This window comes from Rhinoderma darwinii, chromosome 10 (assembly GCF_050947455.1).
Source record: "Rhinoderma darwinii isolate aRhiDar2 chromosome 10, aRhiDar2.hap1, whole genome shotgun sequence".
In the NCBI taxonomy this organism is placed as follows: Eukaryota; Metazoa; Chordata; class Amphibia; order Anura; family Rhinodermatidae; genus Rhinoderma; species Rhinoderma darwinii.
This window is the reverse complement of record NC_134696.1, coordinates 72,651,883-72,665,181: the sequence shown is the minus strand read 5'-3', so window position 1 is coordinate 72,665,181 and position 13,299 is coordinate 72,651,883. Positions and strand designations below refer to the sequence as shown.

Here is a 13,299-nt window from a genome sequence, read left to right as displayed (position 1 = left end):
TAGAGAACGCCATACAGCCCCCCCTGTAGAGAACGCCATACAGCCCCCCCTGTAGGGAACGCCATACAGCCCCCCTGCAGGGAACGCCATACAGACCCTCCCTCTAGGGAACGCCATACAGACCCCCCTGTAGATAACGCCATACAGACCCCCCTGTAGATAACGCCATACAGACCCCCCCTGTAGATAACGCCATACAGACCCCCCCTGTAGATAACGCCATACAGACCCCCCCCCTGTAGATAACGCCATACAGTCCCCCCTGTAGAGAACGCCATACAGCCCCCCCTGTAGGGAACGCCATACAGCCCCCTGAAGGGAACGCCATACAGCCCCCCCTGTAGATAACGCCATACAGACTCCCCCTTGTAGATAACGCCATACAGCCCCCTCTGTAGATAACGCCATACAGCCCCCCCTGTAGTTAACGCCATACAGCCCCCTGTAGATAACGCCATACAGCCCCCTGTAGATAACGCCATACAGCACCCTCTGTAGATAACGCCATACAGCACCCTCTGTAGATAACGCCATACAGTCCCCCTGTAGAGAACGCCATACAGTCCCCCCTGTAGAGAACGCCATACAGCCCTCTGTAGATAACTCCATACAGCCCCCTGTAGATAACGCCATACAGCCCCCTCTGTAGATATCTACAAAGGGGGCTGTATGGCGTTATCTACAGGGGGCTGTATGGTGTTATCTACAGAGGGGTCTGTATGGCGTTATCTACAGGGGGGTCTGTATGGCGTTATCTACAGAGGGGGCTGTATGGCGTTATCTACAGAGGGGGCTGTATGGCGTTATCTAGACTGTATAGATAGCGATAGGGGGTTGTATGGCGTTATCTACAGGGGGGGGGCTGTAAAAAAGGCACTATCTATAATGGGGGGTTGTGTGACACCCAGGGGAGGGGGGGCCCAGTCAAAAGTTTGCTATGGGGCCCAGTCTTTCCTAGTTACGCCCCTGCTTACATTCTTCCTGTCCGGTCTCCAGCGATGACGCAAATCCATGTCGCCGCTGCAGCCAATCACAGGCAGCCGTGGCCTCTGCAGCCAATCACAGGCTGCAGCGGTCTCTGCAGCCAATCACAGGCTGCCGCGGCCTCTGCAGCCAATCACAGGCTGCTGCGTCACAAAAGAAGGTCGGACTGGAGGAAGAAGAGGGACTCGTCACCAAGACAACGACTGGGTACGTATGAAATGCTTTTTATTTTATTTTTAATCAGTAGCCTCTTTTCTCTATCAGTTATTTATAGAGACAAGTGGCTGCCGATTAGTGTAATATTTTTCTAATGTTTTTCTGCCCGCCCGGCTGTTGCTAGGCAACGGCTCCGTCACACATGGACAGCAAACGGATGCCTTCCGTGTGCTTTCAGTTTTTTTGACGGCCCCATTGACTTGCATGGGCCTCACGGTCACGGAATCCCGGACCAAAGTAAGACATGCTCTACTTTGGATCGGAAAGGAGCAACGGACCGTCAAAAAAACTGAAGTGTGCTTGGCCCCATTGAAATGAATGGGTTCAGGGTGCTATCAGTGACAAAAACGGGTAGCACCCTGAAGGAAAAAACTGAAGTGTGCATGAGGCCTTAAGCAACGTCCCAACGCGTTTCTGCAGCCCTGTAACTACAGGGCAGCGTCCTCAGGGGTTAAATTAGCTTATTATTAATGAACTGCTGAACAGCACAATTTCTGCTGTTTGTTTTGTATTCTCTGGCGTGCACTGAGACACTGATAGCTGTCCAGCTAACAGTGTCTCAGTGCACGCCGGAGAATACAAAACAAACAGCAGAAAATGTGCTGTTCGGCAGTTCATTAATAATAAGCGAACTTAACCCCTGAGGACGCTGCCCTGTAGTTACAGGGCTGCAGAAACGCGTTGGGACGTTGCTTTACTGTGGTAAACAGAAAACATCTACATTTGCTTAGGTCCCCTGTGCATGTCCAGAGTGTGGCACGTCTGTTTCTATGTGCATACAAGACATTCCAAGGAGGCTTGTTTACCTTTGCATCGCTATGGCAAGTGATTGAGGAGCACTACTGCTACCCGTCTTGTGTCACATCGATTGAAAGGTTTTTCAATATCACTGTTTCCTGACATTTATCAGGGACCGTGGATCTGTGTGCCTACGCCTACACTCAGTACTTTTGGCATTTAGTGCCCTATTTTTAATACTATACGAATAAAACTACTTTTAACGTTTTTCTAGGCAGGACTATACATTTATTAATTAACGTTTACTATTTACACAGATTTTTGGGAATTTAAAAAAGGCACAATTACATTGATAAATGTGGGCCATTACGTTCAACGTTTTGACCGTGTTGTGAATTTATTAGCATATAATGACAGCACTGACATGAGGGATATTATCAGCTCCATCTCCTATAAGGACGCAGATAAAATATTGCAACCTTGCATTGACAAACTATTGCACTATTGATCATGAAATTGTACCTATTTCCTCATAGGACACAGCTCTGAACAAGATAAGCAGTACTAATGATATCACTTTTGACATTACAGAAGGAAAATTAGAGTATGCAACTACAATGGCCAAAAGAAAGGCCAGTTGGAGACTGTTGGGCGGATAATTAATACATATACTCACAGAACACTGTGTTAAAATACAACGGTATGTTTTTAATTATCTTTTACAGCATGAACTTTCCTATGCTATATCTGGTATTGATGCGATCTCTATTCTTTTCATCTAAGATTGTAATAAAATATATTCATACAGAAAGATTACAGTTATGGAAACATTTCTAGCACATACCTCTTTTTAGTGTATTTTGTGTTGAACGACGTGACTTATATTTATCAATATCACAATTACAACTATGTATTTCACTGAGGCAGATAGGCATCATAGGTCACATTTGACTATGAATGTATTTGATGTACAACTTTATCTAGTATTAATGTCAGCATAGTTCTCCATCATCCTCTACTTCTATGCTTCTTTCCTCCTCCTTTGCTGCACCTGGTAGATCAGTGATGCTGCCAATATCCACAAAGATTGGGCTGCCAAATCCCTTGTGCCAGTTCAATGGGTCTTCGAGTGAGCCGCTAACAGAGAAAATGTACTTCTCCCAGAGGAAACGCACCATTTCAGAGTCCAGGAAAGGGTTGCATTCTCGAACATTCTTTTCAAATATCCTTCTTCGGTATTTAAATTCCAGTATTGTTTTAGTGTAAGTGTTGAGTGTGAGAACAGAGGCTGACATACATAAAGTAAAGGACAGCCAAGCCAGACTGGAAAGAAAAACAAGGAAATCACAGCTAAAACCGAAATTTGTTGTAAAAAAAAATATGTACATGATTAAAAGTTAGTGATGCAATGCATGTGACTTTCCCACCCAAACCTACAGAGAAAGATATTGGTCAAGTCAGTTTGATTGGTGCAACTTTTAGAAAACGTCTTATTTTTAATTTTTGAGATACAGCTGCTTTGTATACTGTATCATGGCAATGCATCCCTCTGTTCTGAGTGAAGCCCGGCCTCCTGGGATAATGCTGTTTTCCATGTGGCCGCTGCCGCCTTTGATTGGCTTCAGTAGTCACATAGGAGGACACGTCATCCTTGGAGGCCGGGCTGCGCTAAAAACAGAGGATTGCGTCGCTATGACTGCGGCCGGGGGTAAGCATAAGCTTTTTTATTAATTTTAAATAAAAAATAATCTTTTTTTTTTCCTAATTTGTGATTTTTCCAGCGGAATCACAGTGTTTCCGCGGCAAAACTCCCAACACATGGCTCTTTGCTGCGGGTTTTACCTCCCCATTAAATTGAAAGGGGAAAACCTGCAACAGAAGAGCAGCGCTTCCAAAGCATGAATTGAAATGCTGCGGATTAATGTAAATAGTCATAGGTGTTTCAGTTACATAATAAAAGAAAATACCTAACATACTCGATTTCCAAACCACATAATCTTTGTACATTTATTTCTGTTTATTGTATTACTTTGTTATATGTTGTTTATACATAACCACATTCATTTAGGGTGGTTAAAGTTACTATTGAGATAATTAATACTTTTGTATGATCTTTTTTTTGTCCTGTTTTGAAACGTTAGGGAGGATTTAGCAGGGGACTGGATGCCTCCATTTTCTTTTAATTAGATATTCTTTTAAATGTACAGTGTATTGAGATCTAGTGCATTGATATTCATACTCCTAGTATCAACTCACCCAAAAGACCAACCATAATACCATGTCTGTGGTCTCCAGTCCTTTGGTCCGAGGTTTACAGTTACCTGAAAAACTGTCATGTACATCATATGGGCTACCATGCCAAGAAGTCCTACATAATAAAGAATCAGAGTGCTTAGTACAATATGATGCTACAGAAACTTCAAAAACCATAAATATCTATTTATTTACTCTAATTTGTTTGGTACATATGTGGTAAAGTTTAGGTTTTTCTTATTAGGCTCTGTTCACACTAGTGTCATGGATTGCATTTACAGTATAACAGAGCCATGACAGCTATACCAAAACCATTTTTAAGCAGAGACGGACCATATTTAATGGTATCTGTCAGGGTTCCATCACTGCAGATCGCACTATTCTTTCTGTCAAAATTACTAGAAGGCCCAACAACAAAAACCCCAGAAGGATTCCATGAAAGCAAGTGTGAACAGACCATTATTTGGTATTTTATTGACAGTATTTAACTTTTTTTTTTAATTGGAATTTTTACAGTTACAACTGGTGAAGAATTTGTCAATAACTACATTATAGGAGTGAGGGTATGTTCATACGCAGTGAGCAAATATGTCTGAAAATATGGACCTTTTTTCAGGCGAAAACAGCTCCTGATTTTCAGACGTTTTTGTAACAGCTCGTGTTTTTCGCTGTGTTATTTACTGCAGTTTTTGGAGCTGTTTTTCAATGGAGTCAATGAAAAACGCCTCCAAAAACGTCCCAAGAAGTGTCCTGCACTTCTTTGAACGAGCCGTAATTTTACGTGCCATATTTTGACAGCGACGCGTAATATAAAGGCTCGTGGGAACAGAACATCGTAAAACCCATTGAAGGAAATGGGCAGATGTTTGTAGGCGTATTAGGGGCATTTTTTCAGGCGTAATTCGAGGTGTAAAATGCCAGAATTACGTCTGAAAATAGGCCGTGTGAACATACCCTAAGAATCAAAAGGTACTAGAGAGGAATGCAGAATTAATAAGTCAAGTTTTGAAACAGCACAACACACTCCAAAATAACAGTCTTAGGCCTCATTTACACGAGCGTGTGCGTTTTGCGCGCGCAAAAAACGCAGCATTTTGCGTGCGCAAAAGGCACTTGACAGCTCCGTGTGTCATCCGTGTATGATGCGCGGCTGCGTGATTTTCGCGCAGCCGCCATCATAGAGATGAGGCTAGTCCACGTCAGTCACTGTCCATGGTGATGAAAGAGTTAACTGATCGGCAGTAACTCTTTCAGCACCCTCGACAGTGCATTCCGATCACCATATCGAGTAACCTGTTTAAAAAAAAAGAGGTTCGTACTTACCGAGGACTTCCCGGCCGTTGCCTTGGTGACGCGTCCTTGGTGACGCGCCTCTCTTGACATCTGGCCCCTCCTCCCTGGATGACGTGGCAGTCCATGTGACTGCTGCAGCCTGTGCTTGGCTTGTGATTGGCTGCAGCTGTCACTTGGACTGAATTGTCATCCCGGGAGGTCAGACTGGAGGAAGAAGCCGGGAGTTATCGGTAAGTCAGAACTTTTTTTTTTTTTTTACACGTTCACGTATATTGGGATCGGAAGTCACTGTCCAGGGTGCTGAACCAGTTTAACTCTTTCAGCACCCTGCACAGTGACTGTCTCCTGCCGGGTTCGGTCAAACCGAGTTCGGCCGAACCCGGTAAAGTTCGGTTCGCTCATGTCTAAGACACTCCATTCGGATGTTTGTAAACAGAAAAGCACGTCAGTTTGACAGCTCTTGCGCGAATCACGCAGTTCGCACGGAAGTGCTTCCGTGCGACCTTCGTGGTTTTCACGCACCCATTGACTTCAATGGGTGCGTGATGCGCGAAAAATGCAGATTTTTAGAACATGTCGTGAGGTTTTTTCAGCGCACTCACGCTGAGCAAAACTCACGGACTGTCTGCATGCCCCCATAGAGTAATATAGGTGCGTACGACACGCGTGAAAAGCATGCGCGTCGCACGCGTGTATATTACACTCGTGTAAATGAGGCCTTAGAATGCATGTCTTCAATTGTTGAGAGATAAGTGCACTGGGGCAGCAAATCTGAAGAAGCCAAAGAAAAATTAAAAAGAGAGAAATGTATGCAGCTTACATAATACACACAGGGCCGCCATCAGGGGGGTATTAGGGGTACTAGTGTGAGCAACTTCCGCCACAGAATGCCGTGAGCTGCGGGCCCCCCCTCTCATCATGGGGGCCGCCGAACCGCGCGCGTGACCGATCGCGTGACCGGTCGCGCACACAAGGAAACTCCCGCGCGTGCGCACTCACGAGCGTGCGTGAACGCGCACCCACGAATGCCCGCACGCGAGACCGCCCGCGCACCCGCGAAAGCCCGGAACCGCGCAAAAGCGACAGCCCGGGAGCTCGCAGCCGCGACTGCATGTGCGCACCCACGAACGAAGCGCGCGCAGCCGCGGACACACATGGACAGAACTTACCTGGAGCCTGGCTGGAGGTGAAGGACTGGACGTCTGGACCGAAGACATCGCCTGGAAGACATCGCCTGAAGAGGACTGGAGTGGGAGCAGCTCTTCTGACACAGTGAGTAAAATGTCTCAAAGTGCTGTTTAAGTATGGCCTTAAAGAATTTTGAGGCAGATTTTGACCTGCCCACACTATCTTGCCGCGTTTTTTGCTGCGTTTTTTGCCCGCGGCGATTGAGGACAGCAGACAAAAAACGCCGCGAAAAATGCATTTTCTGCCTCCCATTGATTTCGATGGGAGGTCAGAGGCGGAACAGCGGAAAGAAAGGACGTGCTGCTTTTTCTTTTTTCCGCGACTGGCTCCCATTGATTTCAGATTAAATCAATGGGAGGCGGTTTTGGAAGTTGTTTGGTGCTGATCCTGACGCAGTGTCCGAGTCAATATCAAGGCCCAAAAACTCTGTGAACTGGGCCTTATTGTTAGGGCTTATTCAGACGCACGTGTAATACGTCCGTACAACGTGCGTGATTTTCACGCGCCTCGCAAGGACCTATGTTACTCTACGGGGCCGTCCAGACTGTCCCTGAGTTTCATGCAGCGTATGTCCGCTGCGTAAAACTCACGACATGTCCTATATTTGTGCATTGTTCACGCATCACGCACCCATTGAAGTCAATGGGTGCGTGAAAATCACGCCCAGCACTCCCGCAGCAGTATAAACTATGAATGAAAACAGAAAAGCACCACGTGCTACAAACATACACTACAGAGTGTCATAATGATGGCGGCTGCGCGAAAATCACGCAGCCGCGCATCATACGCTGCTGCCACACAGAGCTGTTATTTGCGCGTGCAAAAACGTGGCGTTTTGCGCATGCAAAAGGTCCATAACAGCTCCGTGTGTTAACAGCGTATGATGCGTGGCTGAGTGATTTTCGCGCAGCCGCCATCATTATGACACTCTGTTTGTATGTTTCATTCATAGTTCATACTGCTGCGGGAGTGCTGGGCGTGATTTTCACGCACCCATTGACTTCAATGGGTGCGTGATGCTCGAAAAATGCACAAATATAGGACATGTCGTGAGTTTTACGCAGCGGACATACGCTGCGTGAAAATCACTGACAGTCTGCACGGCCCCATAGAGTAACATAGGTCCGTGCAAGGCGCATGAATATCATGCGCGTTGCATGGACGTATTACACGTTCGTCTGAATAAGCACTAACAATAAGGCCCAGTTCACAGAGTTTTTGGGCCTTGATATTGACACTGCGTCAGAATCAGCACCAAAAAACTTCCAAAACCGCCTCCCATTGATTTAACCTGAAATCAATGGGAGCCAGTCGCGGAAAAAGAAAAAGCAGCACGTCCTTTCTTGCCGCGGTTCTGCCTCTGACCTCCCATCGAAATCAATGGGAGGCAGAAAATGCATTTTTCGCTGCGTTTTTTGTCTGCTGCCCTCAATCGCCACGGGCAAAAAACGCGGCAAGATAGTGTGGGCAAGTCAAAATCTGCCTCAAAGTTCGGTGCGCGGTTCCAGGCGGTCGCGGGTGCGCGCGGGAGTTTGCGGGTGCGCGCGATCGGTCACACGGGCGGCGGTGTTTGACGGCCCCCATGACTACCCCCATGCTACCCAGGGCCGCCATCAGGGGGGGTATTAGGGGTACTGAATGTGAGAGGCCCGGCCAAACCTAATTGAAAGGGGGGCCCGCAGCTCACAACATTCTTTTGGTGAAAAAAATGGGCCCCATTGCAGGGGCCTGTTTTTTTTCTACCAAAGTCAAGTCGCGGCAGTTTGCCGGGCCCCCCTTTCAATTAGGTTTGGCCGGGCATCTCACATCAGTACCCCTAATACCCCCTGATGGCGGCCCTGGGTACCATGATATAGTAAAAACGGTGTGTAGAAAAGGCAGATCTAGCACTCGAATATTAAAATTCCAATTTTATTTAGGTCATTTTTAAAACCAAGGATAAAACAAAAATCCCGGGACCACGCTTACGCGTTTCAGACCACTAGGGTCCTTAATCATAGCTTACTTTGCAAGGATAAAATTCACATATATATAGTCAAAGACATTCAATCAGGTGACTGTTTAGGGCTGGATTCTGAAATTTAACTCTATGTTGTATATAACAAAATTTGTGTCGTAGTTACCCTATAGTGTTGTAATTCGCAAGATTATTATACAAAAATAGTAATGACATCACAAATAGCATATTGATGAATGACTGTCACATAATGAAAACTATTTTAATATACACCAAAAGGAATCTTTTAGTTGTATTTTCTGGCTTGAAACATGTGACTTAGTAAGTTAATTCATTAGTCTTCAGGTGTGTGTTGTAGTCAAACGTAATTCAAGAGAGACAGTTAATTTGTATATTAGTAGTAGTAGTAGTAGAACATTAGAAAAATATATAAATATTTGTATAAAAAGTAACATTTCAATTATATAAGTGATATATCATACATCGGTTATGATTAATAATATAAAGGTTGTTCAATAATGAAATGATGAAATTTCTCTAAATGTATAACACTCATGGTGCTGAAAGACAGCTCCTTTCCCATATGGTACTTGGAAAACAATATATATTATCGGAGAGATTTTTGCCTTCGATGGACCATTACATTACTAGTGAAGAATGGACTAATAAAAACAAATATGTAACACATTGCTGTTCTATCTCATTGATTAATCTAATTGAAAATAATCTCTACTGAAATAGTTGATATAATCTGAACCATAAACTAATCTAGATGTTAAAATAACACAAAATTTATAAATTAGTTTATTTGTCTTATAGAAAATAGTTCTGGTAACCAAAAGATGTTATCTGTAAAATACTGACTAGTTTATTACACATGTGTTAAAATAATCAATATGTATCATTTGCGTGGTGCTGAATGGACAGCTCCGCTTTAAATGATACTGTAAAGCAGTGTCCAAAAATGAAAAAATTAATTTTCCTCAAATAGTGTGTACATAATCGGAGAAAAAGATTTTTAGTAGACATTTCTTGATTGAATTTGATTTAATTTGAGCAAAATTTTCGCCTGAATAATAAAGTGATATTAATATTAATTTTTATGTTATCAATTATTTAAAAGTATTTTAAATTCAGGATTTTTTAAATGAAATATTCGAGATTTGATCAATAAATATACATCAAATCGTTCCTGTAATTCATACCTATTGGGAAACGAGTGTCTAATTTTAAAATCCATAATGCTTCTCTATTGAGCAAGAGTTTTCTCCAATTTCCTCCTCTTTTTGGGCAGAATACTCTCTCTAAGCCGCAAACTTTCAATGTACTGATGTTACTTTGATGTGTCTCTCTGAAATGTTTTGCTGCTTCTGAAATATTGATTTTATTTGAATTCTTGATGTCTGCTAAGTGTTCGGCTATTCTTCTCTTGAGAGGTCTTATAGTACATCCTACGTATTGTACATTACAAGCGTTGCAAAATATGACATATACCACATGGGTAGTATTACAGTTAATGAAAGACTTTATGGGAAAGGAAATGTTACTGGAAAAAGATGTTAAATTGTCGGAAGTCATCATAAATTTACAAGTTGTGCATCTATTGCCACCACATTTGCATGTACCTGTATATTTTAACCACGTACTTTTTTTATCAGGAATTTTGGGGAAGATACTAGGTAAAATTCTATTACCTATCGTAGGTTCATTTTTCGCTACAAAGTTGCAACCTGTTTTTAGTATTTTCTTTAGATCATGATCTTTATCTAGAATGGGTAAATATCGTTTGATAATAGATATTATCTGTTTGTACTCATTACTGTAGGGAGTAGAAAAAGTTAAAGACTTTTTTTGATGGTTGGTCTTAGTATTTTTTATTGTGGGACACAAATATTCGGATCTAGGTTTGGCTTTAACTTTGTTCTTTGCTTCTTGTAGCATTTGTTTAGAATAGCCACGTGTTGTAAGCCTAGTATCAATGATGTTACATTCTGCAAGAAAGGTGGAATTTTCAGTGCATATTCTTTTTGCACGTGTATACTCTCCTATCGGAAGATTATTTATGACATGCTTTGGGTGTGCACTTGAGGCATGTAGAATTGAATTTCCCGAAGTAGGTTTACGATATAAACTACTGACAATATTGGATTTTGAAGAGTCACCAGTTCGTGTAATATCAAGAAAAGATAAGGATGTTACGTTTTTGTTATGTGTGAAGGTTAAATTATCTTCGTTGTTATTGATATACTTTACAAAGTTGTCAATTGCTGTATATATACCTGACCAAATAATCAGTATATCATCAATAAAACAGCCATAGTAGTATATATCCTTCACAAATGGATTTGAGTTGTTATGGATATACCGTTCTTCCCACCAGGCTACATAAATGTTAGCTAATGAGGGTGAGAACTTTGCCCCCATAGAGCATCCTAGACATTGTAAATAAAATAGATTGTCGAATAGAAAATAATTATGTTTTAATAAATGGAAAGTAACACTAAGAATATATTCCTTAAGATGATCTGAATAATTAGTGTATTTGTGTAGTTGATCACTAAGGGCTATAATAGCCTTGTCATGAGGAATGGATGAATATAAGGCACTAATGTCACATGTAACCCAACAGAAGGTATCTGACCATTTTAATTTATCCATTATTTGAAGAACATTTGTGCTATCTTTAATGTAACTAGGGGCCCTCTTAACAAGAGGTTGTAGTAAATTGTCTAACCACTCCCCTAGACGTTCATTTAGTGAATCTATACTAGAAACTATTGGTCTTAAAGGTGGTGGAAAGGACTCTTTGTGAATTTTGGAAAGAGCATGAAAAATAGGAATCACTGGAAAATTCTTATCTAGATATTTACTTTCTTTTTCTGAAAGAATACCCAAAGTGCAACCCTCCTGTATAACATTACATAATTTGGTTTTGAAAATATTAGTAGGGTCTGATTTTAATATTTTATATGTGTTTGTATCATTTTAATAATTGCATAATCAGCTTTTTGTAGAGTTCAGAGTCCATAATGACTACTGACCCTCCTTTATCTGCATTTTTTATTGTTATGTTCTTATTGTCATGTAATTCCTTTAAGGCTAAATTTTCCCCTTTCGAAAGATTATGAATTGGATTATTTTTATCTTTGTATAAAGATTTCAAAGCTTCCTCTACAGTTGTTTGGAAGTCATCCATAGCATTGGATCTGCATGATAAAGGGTAAAAAGCAGGGTTAGACAAAAAAATATGGTTAGTAGGAGGATTGGACAGTCCCGTGGAAGTAGAACTTTCCTTTTCCAAGGTTTGTAGATTCATGATCGTCATTTGTTCTTCGAATATGAAATTATCAAAATCATTTGTTGATGATACATTGCTTTCCATTGCTTGTGGTTGGATAATATCTTCTTCCAAAAAATATTTTTTCACAGTTAATAATCGTACAAATTTGTTGACATCGATTAGAGTTTGATATAAATCAAAACTTCTAGTTGGTACAAAATTAAGTCCTTTTTTTAGCACTTTTTCAGATTATTTTCAGATTACTTTTTCAGATTATATCAACTATTTCCGTAGAGATTATTTTCAATTAGATTAATCAATGAGATAGAACAGCAATGTGTTACATATGTGTTTTTATTAGTCCATTCTTCACTAGTAATGTAATGGTCTATCGAAGGCAAAAATCTCTCTGATAATATATATTGTTTTCCAAGTACCATATGGGAAAGGAGCTGTCTTTCAGCACCATGAGTGTTATACATTTAGAGAAATGTCATCATTTCATTATTGAACAACCTTTATATTATTAATCATAACCGATGTATGATATATCACTTATATAATTGAAATGTTACTTTTTATAGAAATATTTATATATTTTCCTAATGTTCTTCTACTACTACTACTACTAATATACAAATTAACTGTCTCTCTTGAATTACGTTTGACTACAACACACACCTGAAGACTAATGAATTAACTTACTAAGTCACATGTTTCAAGCCATAAAATACAACTAAAAGATTCCTTTTGGTGTATATTAAAATAGTTTTCACTATGTGACAGTCATTCATCAATATGCTATTTGTGATGTCCTTACTATTTTTGTATAATAATCTTGCGAATTACAACACTATAGGGTAACTACGACACAAATTTTGTTACATACAACATAGAGTTAAATTTCCGAATCCAGCCCTAAACAGTCACCTGATTGAATGTCTTTGACTATATATATGTGAATTTTATCCTTGCAAAGTAAGCTATGATTAAGGACCCTAGTGGTCTGAAACGTGTAAGCGTGGTCCCGGGATTTTTGTTTTATCCTTGGTTTTAAAAATGACCTAAATAAAATTGGAATTTTAATATTCGAGTGCTGGATCTGCCTTTTCTACACACCGTTTTTGCTTCAATTGCCTGCAGTCGATACAGGATCAGTCTAGGAGTATCTACAAGCACCCACAGCGTTTGGATTAATCACTCATTCTTTGCCTCAGTCAAGCATCATATATAAAAAACGCACTGGAAAATGCAACCATGGCGTGGTGGTTATGAGGTGAGCGAAACTTTTAGTAAAAAAATTTTTTTCTATTTTTTCTTACCATGATATAGTGCTGGATGGGGTACCGTTAACAGGCGGTGCCACGGTGGGGGGCCCAGAAAATTTAGC

General features: G+C 41.1%; 1 protein-coding gene across 4 annotated transcripts in view; it reads right to left on the bottom strand.

Annotated features, from left to right (window-relative positions):
- Positions 1–2,625: 2,625 nt before the first annotated feature.
- The window catches only part of LOC142662114 (germ cell-specific gene 1-like protein), a 110,525-nt gene continuing 99,851 nt past the window's right edge, over positions 2,626–13,299 (bottom strand). For all 4 annotated transcript variants that reach the window (XM_075840057.1, XM_075840060.1, XM_075840058.1 and 1 more), the window contains 2 exons: positions 4,195–4,306; positions 2,626–3,261 (listed from right to left, as the gene is read on the bottom strand). In XM_075840057.1, the coding sequence (XP_075696172.1) occupies positions 2,931–3,261; positions 4,195–4,306 (443 nt within the window). In that variant the 3' untranslated portion in view covers positions 2,626–2,930. The remainder of the gene's footprint in view (positions 3,262–4,194; positions 4,307–13,299) is intronic.